This window comes from Labrus bergylta, chromosome 20 (assembly GCF_963930695.1).
Source record: "Labrus bergylta chromosome 20, fLabBer1.1, whole genome shotgun sequence".
Classification (NCBI taxonomy): Eukaryota; Metazoa; Chordata; class Actinopteri; order Labriformes; family Labridae; genus Labrus; species Labrus bergylta.
In genome coordinates this window covers 21435308-21449967 of record NC_089214.1, presented here as the reverse complement: position 1 = coordinate 21449967, position 14660 = coordinate 21435308, and the positions used below count along the sequence as shown (strand labels likewise).

Below are 14660 nucleotides of genomic sequence, written 5' to 3'. Positions count from 1 at the left end.
ATATTAATTTGCTTCCATTTTCATTCAAATGGCTTCGGCAACCTTGACCTTCAATTGCCAGGATTACAATGCCAGAGCGAGCTTGTCTGGAATGTAATCCAATGTGTGTGTTTTTGTGCTTGTGGCTATCGTAGTAAGTGTGCAGGTCTGCCGGTGTTCGACATTACCTTGGTTGGAGCATTTTTGAATGGTGCTTTTTCTGTAATGAAAGAGCTCAGCTGTGGCTGTCTTATTATAAGAGGCCTCTTATTAGTGGCTCCAGTTTAGCTGAAGGGAAACTGACGGTTCAGAGGTGAGGGAGGAATAGAGTGAGACCTGAATGAACAACACTGTGTGAGTGTGTGTGGGCAAACCTCCAAGATAAACTTACTGACTTGCACCACTGAATGTCTGTCCTCCAGAGGCTGGAGAGAGCTTCAACACACTAAAACTGTTTGTGAGGATGACGCACGATTAGAACAGATTTTAGATAATGTTACGTCAGATCATTTCATGGCAGTGCAGGTACATTCAGTGGTGCTACACTGAGCTGAGAATAAACTTTCGAGCTACATTTCTTAAACACAAAGTATGTAAATTTCGCTGCCAAGGGGCTCTCAATCGAAACAATAACAAAAGATGGCGTTGAGGGCGGGCGGGGGGAATCATGGGAGTGATTCTTTCTGTTGCAGCAACAGTACAGCAGCTGTCAGTAGCTGTTCCCGCTTCTTTATGTGTCGGTCTTCGATGTTACATCTCTGTTTCCACGGCAACGATAGACATGTCGTATCTGTCATGGTGGCTCTGACATTGTGGCTGCTTCACCACACGTCTCGTTACAACTCTGAAATGAAGGATTTCTCTGGCTTTGTTAACTGTTGGAATTAGTTGTAAGTACTAAAATGAGTATCTCAACAAACTCACCAAACTCCTCCTTTTTTCACTTGTTTGTTATGACAAAAATCACTTTTGACAAGCTTTAACAAAAACTCAGAGAATAGTCTTTAAAAAGTTTGGTTTTCCTCACCTGTTTGATTGATTGAAAAAAGGGAACCTGAAGGGTAACATTTTTAACTGTCCTCAAGTTTTAACAGATGTGAGATAATAATCACAATGGGTTTGCAGTCCTTCAGGTCCACGTCAAAGCCTGTCAGTGATATTAATCAGTTTTTTTTCTTCCTGATTTGTTGTAGGGTCGAGGAGCCCACGCCTACAGGAGTCTTCCTCGTGACGCGAGTGGCTGGTCCACTCAGTTCCAGAGAGAGATGACCCGATCTTCCCTGAGCGCCAACCATCCAATGGTGGACCGATGGCTTGACAGACAGGAACAGGTATGAAGTTAGACTTAATCCAGGTATAACATGAACATTACTCCTCTGAAAGGCTTGGTACTGAGAAGTTACCCAACCATTGGATGGATAGGACTCTTAGGCATGTCCTTCCAGTCGGATGTAAGAGGATGGTGACATGAAAGAGTGGATGTTGACTTGATTTGAAAAGGGAAGCCAATGAGCCAATCACCTGACAGAGCCTTAGACGTCGCTCTTTATGATTGGGGAACTCCGCAGATCCTCTGGTTGAGAACTCAATCTTTCAGGTAATGACGCAGCATCCTGACTTGCATCAACTGTGTGAACATTTCCTGTGCTTCAGGTCTTCTTTAATTCAGCATAACCAAATATATAACATTTAATGAAATTCACTTTTACAGTTAAAGGAAGAATATGAAACTTTTTGATTCAGTAGATGTCACCCTTGAGCACCGGCATTAAACAAATTGCACAAATGGTTCACATTCAGACAAATCAAACTATGAATGAATGGAAGTTTTTTGTTCTTTTAGAAAGAGTTGTTTTCGGAGCGCTGGTGGAACAGTGAAAGCGAACATCGCAGTGATTACAGCCCCCATTGACCGCCCACTGCCCGGGCCCTTTTCAAACACAATCCACATCAGACTTCAGACTTGGGTTCTACGCAGCAACACTTTGTTATAAAGTAACATCGAGTTAGTCAATGCAGCCTCGTCTCCTCACTTCACACCTCCTCGCTCTGTCGGCACTTTGTGATTGTCTCACTCTGCGGCTGGTCCCTCTCCTCCTCAGCCTGTCAGAGCTCAGGAAAAATGTTCCCTTTAAAAGTTATTAAAAGTGACAGAGACTCTCTGCGGGGAGAGAGCAGGGATGACCTTGGGAGGTGTCGGACACGAGGAGCAAAGCGTGAAGAGGATTGCTATCGGTAATGTGTGTCAGTCTCTGCCCGTCACTATCCTCCGCTCGCTGCTCTGACATCCGCAGGAGGTGTTTAATTGATCCACTCCTTACATTATATAGAATAAGAAAGGAGAGTATGACATCTTGAGATATGGAAAAGACGTGTCAGGAAATAATAAAAGAGTTGGAATGAAAATCAAGTTTGATTGAGATTTTTCATTTTTAATAAATTGGTGATGCTGAGCAAGAGGCCACTCTCTCTCAGCTTGATGTTGTCTGGTCATCTGACCCCCATCCTGTGGCTGTATTAAAAACAAGTATAAAGATACAGTAGAAGTATAGAAATTATCTTTCTGACTCCTGCTGCTCTTGCTTGATTTTGTAACTCGGTGCTGGAACACATCGGTGTTACTTTCACACTGTTTCATTATGAGTTAAAAACTCCTCACAGGGAGCTTTAATGAACACCAGCAGGAGCGCCGCGGTGCGAGAATAATCCCCTTCCACCTGGTGGCTAAAAAGAAGTTCAGCCTGAGTCTCTGTAATCTGAAGGCACTTTGACAAAGATGATTCTCAAAAATCTGTTCATTAGAGGTGACGCCGTGTTTGGTTTCAAAGAGGCACCTCATCGCCTCATTGTTTCCATATCAGCGTCTCCATCGCTGCCTTCCCCTCCCACACATCGCTGTCTTCTGTTCTGTCCTCTTTGTCTGTTTGATTGGTGTGTAGAACAGTCGTTTTATATAGTATGATAAAAATACACCGTGTGGGTTAATTACAAACTATTGTGATCCGTTTCCATAGCGCTGGCAGAGATAATCAGTGAACACACACATACACACCAAGGCTGTAAGAAAATCACACTAATTAGCTGTAGTTTGTTTATCATGGATTATTTATCTCCTGAGCTTTATTGTTCTGAGATTAAAGCAAAAAAAATAAGAGAACTAAGAAAAGGCGTCAAACTCTTTTTCTGTCTGACTCAAACTAAAAACTCTTTACTTTGTAGATGTTTACATGTGTGGGTGTCTGAACCCTTCTTTTTCTTACTTTGTGCATTAAATATCCCCTGAATCATTCTGTACCACAAGTTTCTATGCCTCAGTGTCGTCGTCAGCAGCCGTGGCGGTTTTCAAGGATGAACAGATAATAATTTAGAGTTCAAAGGTCAGGTTTACAATACAAAATGTTCTGGCTACATGAATCAATCATTAAAATACTAATTTCACACAAACGTCTAAAAAGGATTTAACCATGAAGTCACAGAGATGTCATCCATCGGTTTCTGAAAGAGGTGTTTTGAATCCTGACAAATGTCTTTTTACAATTTTTTTAAATAAAATGATTCCATTGTTATCTAGCGACCATACAGATGCTCACTTGTATGCAGATGATACAATATTGTACTGTATTGCTAATTCTGCTCAGCTTGCCATGGAGAACCTGCAACTTTCCTTTAATGTTCTCCAAGTTGCACTTAACAATATTAAATTGGTTTTAAATGTTCAGAAAACTAAATGTGTGTTGTTTTCTAGGACTAAATGTGAAACTGATAATAACCTTCATATTACCACCCTTACTCACATTGATAATCTTACTCCCCCTCACTCTGAGTCTTTCCTGCTTTCTGTTGATACATCACCCTCTCTTTGGACAAACACAAAAATACATTCTCTGGTATTCTGTTCAGAAGATTTTCTGCAGCCTCTCCTGTTGAACACAGATCACTCATGCTGTCATGTTTTGAGCGTGATTTTACTTTCAGATATTTTATTATAACAAATAATATCCACCATCCCGTCTGCAGTTACACTTTCACTCTTTGGATGTGAACTGCAATTTTTCTGCCTGGCAGATGGGAACAGCTGTGAGGCAGTAATTCCAGTTAAGCCCTTCTGCTTACATCAAATCTTTTCCTTTCATGGCGGATGCAGGTGAAGTAGCTCTGTATTGCACGGCATCATTTGGTGCACTCAAAGTGCTTTTCTTCACCATTCATATTTAAGCAGGCCTTTCCACCCCCTGGTATGAATTAAGAATGTGAAGTCAGGTCGAGTAAAACCACACATTGACTTTTACGCTAAAAATACCAGCGAGGTTGGTAAACTCAGAGGGGGAGCTGATGCTGGTTTGAAGAGAAAGGAGAAGGAGCGTTTGAGTATGAGTTTGTTTTTTTTAGATTGCAAAACTTGAGTGCAGTTAAATGCAAGGAGAACAAATCTTAAAATCTAGACTGGGTGTAGTTAATAACAGAAACCAGTAAAGCTGACATATCGAGAGGAAAAATTACAGCGAGAAAATTCCATCGTTTGGACAAACCACCAGATAGGTGTGCATTGCCTGTCAGCTCTGCACAGTTACGGCACCCTCGTCCATCAGCACCCACAGTTTGTGTTCTTAAAGCGCGCCAGGGAACAGCACCACTGGACAGCTGGAGTCACAAGACAAAGGAGTAACTGTGGTAATTACAGAATCAGAGCTAGATAATAAGATGTAATGTGGTATAAAATTCTTCTAAACACATCAACAAACACACAGAAGGCCAAGCCGTCAAGACAGAGTGTTTTATTCTGAAAACAAACCAGATGTTGTTTTTGGTGGCTGACTTCCTGTCTCCCTCGATCTGCTCGGTGGTAAATGGATGCGCCGTGCTCCGGCATCCGGCAAACATAGAAGCCTCGGGTATCTGCTGCAGAGGGCTCTGCATTTCTGGTATGGAGCTGACACGCATGTGGGGGAATTTGTCAGTAAATGGTGTGGTGTGTGATTGGTGCTGCTTTTGTTTTAGTCTGTGCAAATATTCAGCATAGAGGTAGAGCGCAATTAAGTCCCGCCCACATCAGAAGGGAAACAAATAACTGCTCTCCCTTGAGGTTGTTGATGTGCCTCCTCGTCACTTCCATATATAAACACTTCCAACAGTGTGAAAACCCCCAGAAAGTAGCTCTTACAAATATCCAAACTGAACCCTGAAACATTTAAGAGGACAAAGTGGATCCAGGTGATAAAACGTGAGGCATGAGAAGGATGAAAGAGAAAACTGTTGCATCCTGTCGTCCACATTTGGTGCTTGGTAGTTGTTAATTTCTGACCATTTTTGACCCACTTCAAAGTTGTGTTTTTATCCAGGTGAAGGCTCCTGTTTGGTCGGCGTTGTTTACAGACGCTTTTGCGCCCAGTCTCTGGACGTGCTGATCACACGGTCCCTCATGTTTGTGTAAGCAGTCAATAAATTCACTTTAATGCCAAACTGCTAAGACTTAAGGAGCTCAGGGCCCACAATCCCTCACCACCCGACCACATTTACACTCACTCACACGTACACACACATACACACACCTTGCCAAATGTGGCAAGGAAAAATGCATGCTCCCTCAGCCTATGTGAGCCACGGCTTTATGAGTGATTCTGTATATAAACAGCTGACATTAACGCTGGCCTATTATCCCACTGATGAATGCTAATGGGCCTCCCCGCTCAGCATCACACACACACACACACACTCATCAGGATCTGGCTGAGTGCCTCTCCACTGTATTATTTTGTGGCCTTGATGAGGGACTGGAGGCCATTATCATGAGCTGTATGAGAGGCCAGACGGACCCCAGCTGTCAATCAAAGAGGGATTCAACCCGCTAACAAGAAGGTAGAACGAGATGTAGGACGTTCAGAGTTTAAGAGTTTCACATGGAGATTTTATGAATACTGATTTTCATGTGTAATATATAAAACACCCAATCACGGGGTTGCTCACATCATACTGGGGTTGTTGAGATATTTGTTATTTTGTGCATATAACAAAGAAAAAAGAGAGAAAGATTGAGAGGGACACAGATAAATCCAAAGTGTTACATAACGGAGTCAACAGCCTTGTGTGCAGCTCTGATCAGACATCTTTGATCAGGCCTCAGACTGTCAGAGTGCCTCCCTCTCTTTGTTGTCTAAATGAGACACCTTGTCTGGCGAGTTTTAAAGGAAACCAAAGTGGCGAGATGCCCAGAGCCAGCGTGATGAAAGGAGACGAGTCCGTTCAACTTCAAGCCGCTAAAGACGCAGCGGGAACACACTCCTCTCCTTTTTTCTATTCTCACATCAAAGATTTGTCGCCAAACAAACACAGATTGGCATTTGTGAACTGATTCTGCAACAGATTGTTATTTTTCTGTTTCTGTCCTTTCAGTAAGAAGCTTACAGCTGGTAGAGTGAGTGAGTGCAGCTCTACTGTTGCATGATTAAAAGTCTGCTTAATTATTATATGAATATGTGTGATTTTTCTACTAAGAAGAAGTTTGCAAATATGAGTTCTAGTATTTGTGAATCTCAGTGATATGAAAGTTTCTCCATCAGTGGAATTCAATTTGATACACCAAGGAGATGGTCGGCCATCAGTCCCAGTTGGACTGTCGGTGAGCGGTCGTCACCCTACTTTTTGGGATGTGTCCATCTTCGTCGCTACCCATTGACCCCCGTCGGCCTTTTTTTTGCCGATTCGACATGTTGAATCTGCGGTCGGTGAGAGGAATCTCTCTGATTGGCTGTTTGGAGGTTTCATTTCTCTCCAGCTCTCCTCTCAGGTTCAGGAAAGCCCCTTGAGCATGCCGCTGTAGTATCCATGCTTTCACCGATTAGTGTGGTTTCTCCTTATTTGTCTCCTCTGCCTCTTCAGCGCCATTTTCAACTTTTTATCAGACATTATTCTACATTAATAGACTACCTATAATACGAGTGGTGATCGACAGTGGTGTGAAAATGGTCTTCTCGTATCATAACAACGGACTACCGCCCCCTGCTGGCATGGAGAGTTATTTCCTGTCACGTGCCTTCATCACAACCAGTTCTTTGCCGTCTGCTTGGTGTGGCCTTAAGAAAAACTTAAGTAGCAACAGAACAAATAAAATAAAAACAATAAAATATGTTGCTTAAACCCTTGGGCGAGTCAAATAGAGGCAAAGTTAGTATTTAATTCTCTGTGCTTTCGTTGGTGAGTGAAGTTCACCTGCTCTCCTGACTAGCTCGTTGCTAAAGCCCACACTGTGTGCAGAGCCCGAGGCGAGCTGCAGGCAATGTTAGAGCAGCTGAGCGTGGAGAGAAAACACTGCAGTAACTCCAAAACTCTGCCTGAGTGACACTGTGTCTCTCTCTTTGTCTCTGTGTCTGAACCTGACTCTCTGTGTGACTTGGAAACAGTTCAGCTCTCCTCTCCAACTTCACACGTCGTCTGCCTTCATCTTTCATATCTCCAGTGTGTTCCAGTGTGTGTGTGTGTGTGTGTGTGTGTGTGTGTGTGTGTGTGTGTGTGTGTGTGTGTGTGTGTGTGTGTGTGTGTGTGTGTGTGTGTGTGTGTGTGTGTGTGTGTGTGTGTGTGTGCATTCAGTTCAGACGAATCTGTGCCTATGTTTGATAAAGAGCAGGTCGGAGGTGTTGTTGTGTGCAGGAGTCGGAGACCCACATTCCTGAGCAGTGCAGTAGGTACACACAGTCATGTTTCTGTTTCTGCAGAGAGGAACCTTTTCCTTACCCACGACTGCTTCTTTATTCCTCCTGAGACACGACAAACGTTGCAGCAGTAGCGTGTGCTGTTGTGCATGTTTGAACATATAAACTACAAACTATGCATACGAGATGTTCTTATCATCGTCTTCCTGTGTGCTGCCCAGTGGAGCTGACCAGTGGGTGTTGCTGTGTATTCTACATTGACACCAAGAACAAAGCAAACACACAAAACAAAACACATTGAACTGCAGCTTTTTGCTTTGTACATTGGAGCTACATTTGGCTAGAAATTAAGTTTGCAATCTGGTATGTTTACTTCTCCCATAAATGAGAAAAAAAATCTGATATATGAAGATTGAGTCATTTCAATTTATTTTAAATCCCTAATTCTCCCCGTACTAGTGTAATTTTTGTAATTTAATCAAACTCTTAGACATCTTTTGTGACTCTCCTAAAGGTTAAAGATGAAATGTTTACTGATTGGAATAATCTCTAAAGAACTCCCTGATGGAAAAAGAAATGAAGACTTAAAGTGACCATGTCTACGCACATTATACATTCTTTTTATCCGCTCCTCTGTGATCGCTGTGTGAACAGCAGCTCACAGGAGACTCTCCAGTCCAGCCTTGGACCTGAGTGAGAACAACGGAGCCCGAAGCGTCACAATGGTCGTCTCTCTCTTAATTATCCCTTGCTGCTGAACCCCAGCCGCAGCTCCATGACCCCTGACGCACCAGAGGAGGTTTATTTTCTACCATTTCCCACCAGGCCTGCGCTGCTTTTTAAGCATCATTTAGCACTGGTCACCTCCTCTTTTCACGTTTAAGTGGGACAGGTCTCTTCACTTTAGCCTCGTGTTGACTTGTAGTATACTTGATTGAAGTGAAAACAACCTAGTTAATTTATAATAACAACCTAATTTTAAGTAATTGTGGCCATGTGTCAATGTACTCCACTACCTTTTGACCTCATTGAAGTTGAAAAAAGTATCCTTTTTAAAGGTCAAGTGTTAAAATTACACGTCACCATGGTTTTTCTAACAGAAATATGTATATCTACAAACCCCCCAATGATGAGAAAAGTCCACTCTCTCTGTCTTTTACCTGCTCCACTTTTCAGAAAATGTGTGCTCAAACAGGCCGTTTGGAGATTTTCCCTTCATGACATCACAAAGGGCAGTAGCCCCCCCCCCCCCCCCAGGTGGGTGACACTCCCACAGCTAGGTGTTTGTTCTGCCCTCTGAGTCTGCCTTCTCACTGTAAACAATAGGACATGGAGCGAGAAAGTCAAAGACAACCGAGCCCTTCCAGAGAGGGGGCGTGGTCAGACACAGCTCATTTACATATTTAAAGGTACAGACACAGAAACAGCCTGTTCTGAGCAGGGCTGAAATAGAGGGGTTAATAGGCATGATCAAATACAGGATCAGAGTGGATTTAGAACAAGAAACTTCACACACATGTTCTGAGGAGCTCTGAGACTTATTTACACTGATTGAAGAGGAGGAGAATATGTCACCTTTAATAAAAAACTGGTGGTTTGAGTTTGAATCAGTTACTTGTTAGTTTATGAGGAGTGTACACAGGAAACATGATATGCATAGAAAATGAACTGTGCTTTTAATATATGAATTGTTCATAGCTCACTCGACCCTCTGAGTCTAGTTTTCAGGATGTCTCATGTCTCACCTTCACATGCACAACACAGACTTAAAGAAATAGGCAGAGCTTAAGAACGAACAAAGAAGGTGCTTAACAATTCAGAACAACTTTCACAGCTGAATCCCAAACATATAACACAGCAGAAACGAGTACTTCCCAAGGACAGCGCGTGAAATGGCCTTCAACTCAAAGTGAGACAAAGACACAAATGTTAAGGCTTGTGAATTAGTGTCTTTTGGGACAGAAGGAAAAAAGACAAAACAGGCTGTCACCATATGTTGTTCCATGGCCGAGTCTCATACCTCCTGTTCTTGCTCTTCTTACTTTATTAAGATTTGTGCAAATAGTGTCCCCCTTCTTATCACATTTGAACAGAGGAGACAGCAGACTTTTCTTTGTCATAAGTTTCCAACACGTTTCTGTATCTGCTGAGCTGTAGCCTGAACATGTTGAACCTGTCTTGCTCTGCAGGCTGTGTTTGGATGTGAGTGTGTGTGACTTGGCAGTTCAGATTAGAGTTTGACTGATTCAGGCTTCAGGAGCCTGATAGCAATGTTGTTTGAAGCTCCTGTGAGTTTTTTTTATGCCATATTTTGTTTTCAGTTTTGACTGTTTTTATGCATAAACGTGCCCTGGGCTTTAACAACTATTCTTATTCCTTCAAGCATTTTTTTTTTTTGAGTGAGGAAATGCATCAGAACACTAAAAGTAAACTTCAGAAAACAGGGACCTTAATCATGATGTTCCATTGTGACTGATAAAGTCTAGTTTAGAATTAAAGTTATTTCTTAATCGATGTAATACTAGAGTTATGAAACGATTCTCATCTAAAAGGAGCAGTATGTAACTCTGACACCTAGTGTTTAAAATGAGTACTGCAGTCCAAATTCTAAACATTGTAGAGAGCTGTCTCTCCCCCTCCACCCTCCTCTGTAGAGTCCATGCTCATGCAGGTCACCATGTGGTGGACTCTGAAGCTTCAGTGTTTATCCAGCTCTGCATGGGTCTGTAAACCTTTCTGTGTTCTAACCTCTCTCCATTTTTCAAAAGCATCTCCAATATTGATCCTAGTTTGAGCACGTTTCTGCTCGTGGAGCTTATTAGAAACATGCAGAGGCTTTTTAGGTCGGGTACAATCACTTCTATCTGAACCACTTCTCTTGCCTGCTTCCATCACTGCAACACCTGTTTTGTTTGACCTGATAACTGGCAAACTGAGGGGGGTCCAAAACTGTGTGGGGGCGCCTTAAAACCGCGTACCGTACTGAAAACCAAGGTTTTCCAGGGACAGGTGACGTATCTGTTAACGTCTGTGTATGTAACTCATCCATCCCTTTACCCTCCTCTTCCCTCTTCCCCTTGTTTTCTGTCCACACCTTCACCACCTCTTCATTGTCAGGGTGACCATCCCTGTCTGCACTGCCGGTTTGTGAACTTGTTAATTCTTGATTAGAGTTCACGCTTTCCCCTTTCTCCGATTTGCTCCGTGAAGTGAGAAATCACTTTCTCAATGAGAATAATTGAACACGGGCAGGGGGGTGCCAGCTCATTACCCACAACTCACAGGGAGCAGGGGCACCTTTAGCCGGAGACTATAATGACTTCAGGGACTAAAAAACCAGGCCGCCAGCGTGGAGCCGAAGCAGCGTGGGCAGCACAGAACAAAGCTGTGAGAGTGAGAGGCACGCTCGTAACATTGTTTCATAAGCTGAAATCATTTCATGCACATCTTCCTTCAGTTTCAGTTGAATCAGTTGGCTTCTCGCAGGGAGGGTGTTGTCAAGGCGTTTGGGGAAAGCGCTGAGTCTTTTAAAGGCGTAAATCGTTCTTGTCCTTGAACCCAACATTTACGTTGGTCTGCCATGTTTCTTCTTCATAATATGAAGACAGTACTGTCTTTCCTATACTGTAAGACAGGCTCCAAAATGTTCTCATGTTCTTTTAGTTTTTATTCCGTCCTGAAGGATGAAGACAGATGCACTTTCCAAATCACAAACTAATTTTTCCCCCTGAATACTGTGTATAAATTACAACTAATCACACTCTTCTTGGGAGCCAGGACAAGAAGAAGTCTAATTTATTCTTGGTGAATCTAATTTCCTTTGGGATAATACTCAAGCTGAAATTGAAGTCTTCTTTAAAAGGATCATGATATCCACCATTACCAATACATAGGAACAAAATATGTGGATGCTAATGAGAGTTTTCCTATGCAGCCTTGCTCCTTCTATACCTGACACTGACTTTGAATTTCAAGACTGAACGAGCGAAGTCCCTCACTCCCACTTTCTCATCCCCCTTTTCCCTCAGTGCTTTTTTTTTTTTTAGTATGCCGCACATTTCCACTCTCTGCAGAGTGCCAAATGAGTTCCACTCTAAGACAATGAGGTCCATTGTCACAACAGGCTTTTCTCACCATTTTATAGGTCCCATTGGCGGGGGGGGGGGGGGTCAATGCTTTTAAGTTTCTGAAGGAATGTAATAAGGCCCCGGTGGACAGTAAACATCCACAACTCGGGGCCACAGAGAAACATGAGACGGGGACTGTATCATGACCAAAGAGACCCGATTCATTTGTATCATCTGAGGAACAAAAGTGGGCACAGTTGGATGTAAACGCAGAGGAATGAGTTGGAGTCAGTTCAGAGTCAAGGAGATGGGAAAACAGAAAATAGAAAGCTATAGGAGATGGAGGAGGAGGGACGTTTGTGGGAAAATCAACAATTATTTATTTTTCCCAAACAGGTGTAGCAGGGTCGCCTTCCACTTTGAATTGCACCAGGTATTATTTTCACTTCAAAGGAAAATTAACTTTGAACGCATATAGAATATTTCAAGTAACGTTCGAACACACCTCCCCCCCACAAGTCTAGAAACTTATTTTATTTATTTTATTTGTGAATTTTATTTAATTCAAAGAAACAATAAAGTTAATAAAATAAAATAACATAAAATCTCAAATTTTGAATGACAAGGAGCAGAAAGAAGACTTGTAATCTTATAATGTCTGCCCCTTCTTGATTGGGATCGAGTGCAGCTCTCTATTTATTCACAATATTACCTTCTGACGAGAATGACCGTTCAGAGCGCACAGACGTTCATAGTCGTACAAATATTGGCAACAAAAGGTCTACTTTTATTTTTATTTAAAAGCTGATGTTTCCCAGCTAGAGCTTAAATATATGGAGTTGAAGCATCCCTTCAACACATGCATTCATCAGCTATAAGACAAATGATATCTCGCTTGACTGAAGAAGCCTCCAATGAGAATGTACTTAAGCTTTCATACCATTATGCTGCATGTGATAGATTCTCCATCTGAGGCGGCTTTTAATCCTCATATTTCAGTGCAATGAGAGGACACAAGCAGCTGTCTGAAAACATCGAAAAGCCTTCAAAAACATGTTCTGCAGTAAAAAAAGCACAATGTCTGGTCTAATCCTCTGAGCATCTCCTGACTAGATGCCCACACTGAATTTGAAGCAGCCCAGATGGAGGTAATGGTGTCATTCCAGCAAGGAGCACTTCTGTAATGAGCCGTGCGTCTCCCTGCAGAGCACTTTTCCATTGGAATCCTCTCCTCTTTATGGCCGCGGTATATTGGACATGGGAGCTGTTGTGTGGAATAGCACCCCTGCTGAGGTCCATCACAACATCCCCCCGATATTCCCACACACATTCATGACTTAAAACCACAACCACGCTTGACAGCCTTTTCCATTTAAAAATGGTGGACCAGAGACATGTGAGGTGGTCCACTTGTCGTCTGGGCTGTCAGGTCTCCAGCTGCTGTTGTGAGAGGCAAAAATGTGATCTGCTACTTTGGTGTTTAGGTTTGCTCTTGAGTTAAGCTTGTACTCACTTACAACTCCTCAAAATCAGCAAGTCTGCAGACCTTTACTTCAAAATATGATGCTCTAGGTATCTCTCTTACCTCTGTTCTGGATGGCTTTTTGTTTTGTTCTTAAAGTATGAAGAGCAGGTTAGTCTGCTTGACGGGATTGATGTGGAATCAGGTCAAAGTTATTTTGAATTAGAATTTACTTCAATAAACGGCTGTATGTTTGTCACATTTCGTTTTTACAGTTTATTATTTGTATTGATTAAATATTTATATGTCCTCCTTAACGTACCATTACATATCAGCATGGCTCTGGATTGATGCAAAGACAATGTTCACCAATTGCAAGGCCTGTGGTTAGATCCCCAGCTTCAGCAGTCCACATGTCAACATAAACTTGGGCCAGACTTTGAAGCCCCCGAGGCATAGCATCAGATGTGTCTCCAAAAAGTTGACTTAGCTTGAGTGGTTTCTGGTGCTCGAGTATTTTCTTTGGATTCTGCCTGTTTGTGGGAGTCCATTTAATCCTCTTTAAAAACGACTACGGTCGTTCCCTGAACGCAACAATCTCCATCTGTGGAGGGGCTGAAGCACCAGAGATTCCTCCTTCTTTGCATTGCAATCAGCTTTTGAATGTGTGTGCGTGTATTGAATTCTGATGGGTTTTGAGTGTGTTAAAGGGTGAATGTGCACGTAGTGTAAAAGCATTTGAATGGCTGAAAGACTAGAAAAGCGATATATAAGTGCAGTTTATTTACCAGACCTGTTGCATGTATTGCAAACATGACTGAATTATTGAACACATTTCTCCTAAAGTTGCACATCGACTATCGGTTATTTGAACCTTGTGCCCTGCATGTACAAAACTGTCAGTAGAGAGGTGCTGTATAAGCATATTTAGAAGCTTTAGACCCCTGACAAAGCTGCCGTGTTTGACAGGTTTGGATGACAACCTGTTGCTTGCAGGGTTCCCCGTGATGAAGGTGCGTCTTCTCATTAACACTGTTTACATGCTGCAAACCCACTCTCTTAGTTCTGATCCGTCTGGTTTGTTGTGACAGTAAAGTTCTTTCTTTGGTCTTATCTTGTCAGCGATTACGATCACTCGTTTTTTTAGCAAAAGAAATTATCTTCAGCTCTACGCGCTCAACCCTTTGATGTGCTGATATTTCCTCTAATCTCGCAGTGATTCCAGTCCACAACATAAGCCCATCATAAATACACAAAACAAGAGTTTTGATAAAGAATAAATTACCAGGATGTTGTAAACAGGGCAGCCGAAAATCCTATTCCTTTCCAACCCTCGTCTTTTCTTCCTTCTCCATTAAAACACCCACCCACAGACCGCCCCACAATACAGGGGCCACTAGATTAACATGGCTGTCCGGGAGTCTTTTGGGACCTCTCTTCATTACTGGCCTCCACAGGCCCCTCATCTCCAAACTCCCCTCTTCATTTAGCCCCGCATGAGAGCAA

At 42.6% G+C, this 14660-nt stretch overlaps 1 protein-coding gene across 3 annotated transcripts in view; it reads left to right on the top strand.

Annotated features, from left to right (window-relative positions):
- LOC109981977 (partitioning defective 3 homolog) overlaps positions 1-14660 on the top strand; it is a 377174-nt gene that overhangs the window by 156743 nt on the left and 205771 nt on the right. For all 3 annotated transcript variants that reach the window (XM_065949089.1, XM_065949090.1, XM_020630999.3), the window contains exon 5: positions 1173-1310. In XM_065949089.1, coding sequence (XP_065805161.1) covers positions 1173-1310 — 138 coding nt within the window. The remainder of the gene's footprint in view (positions 1-1172; positions 1311-14660) is intronic.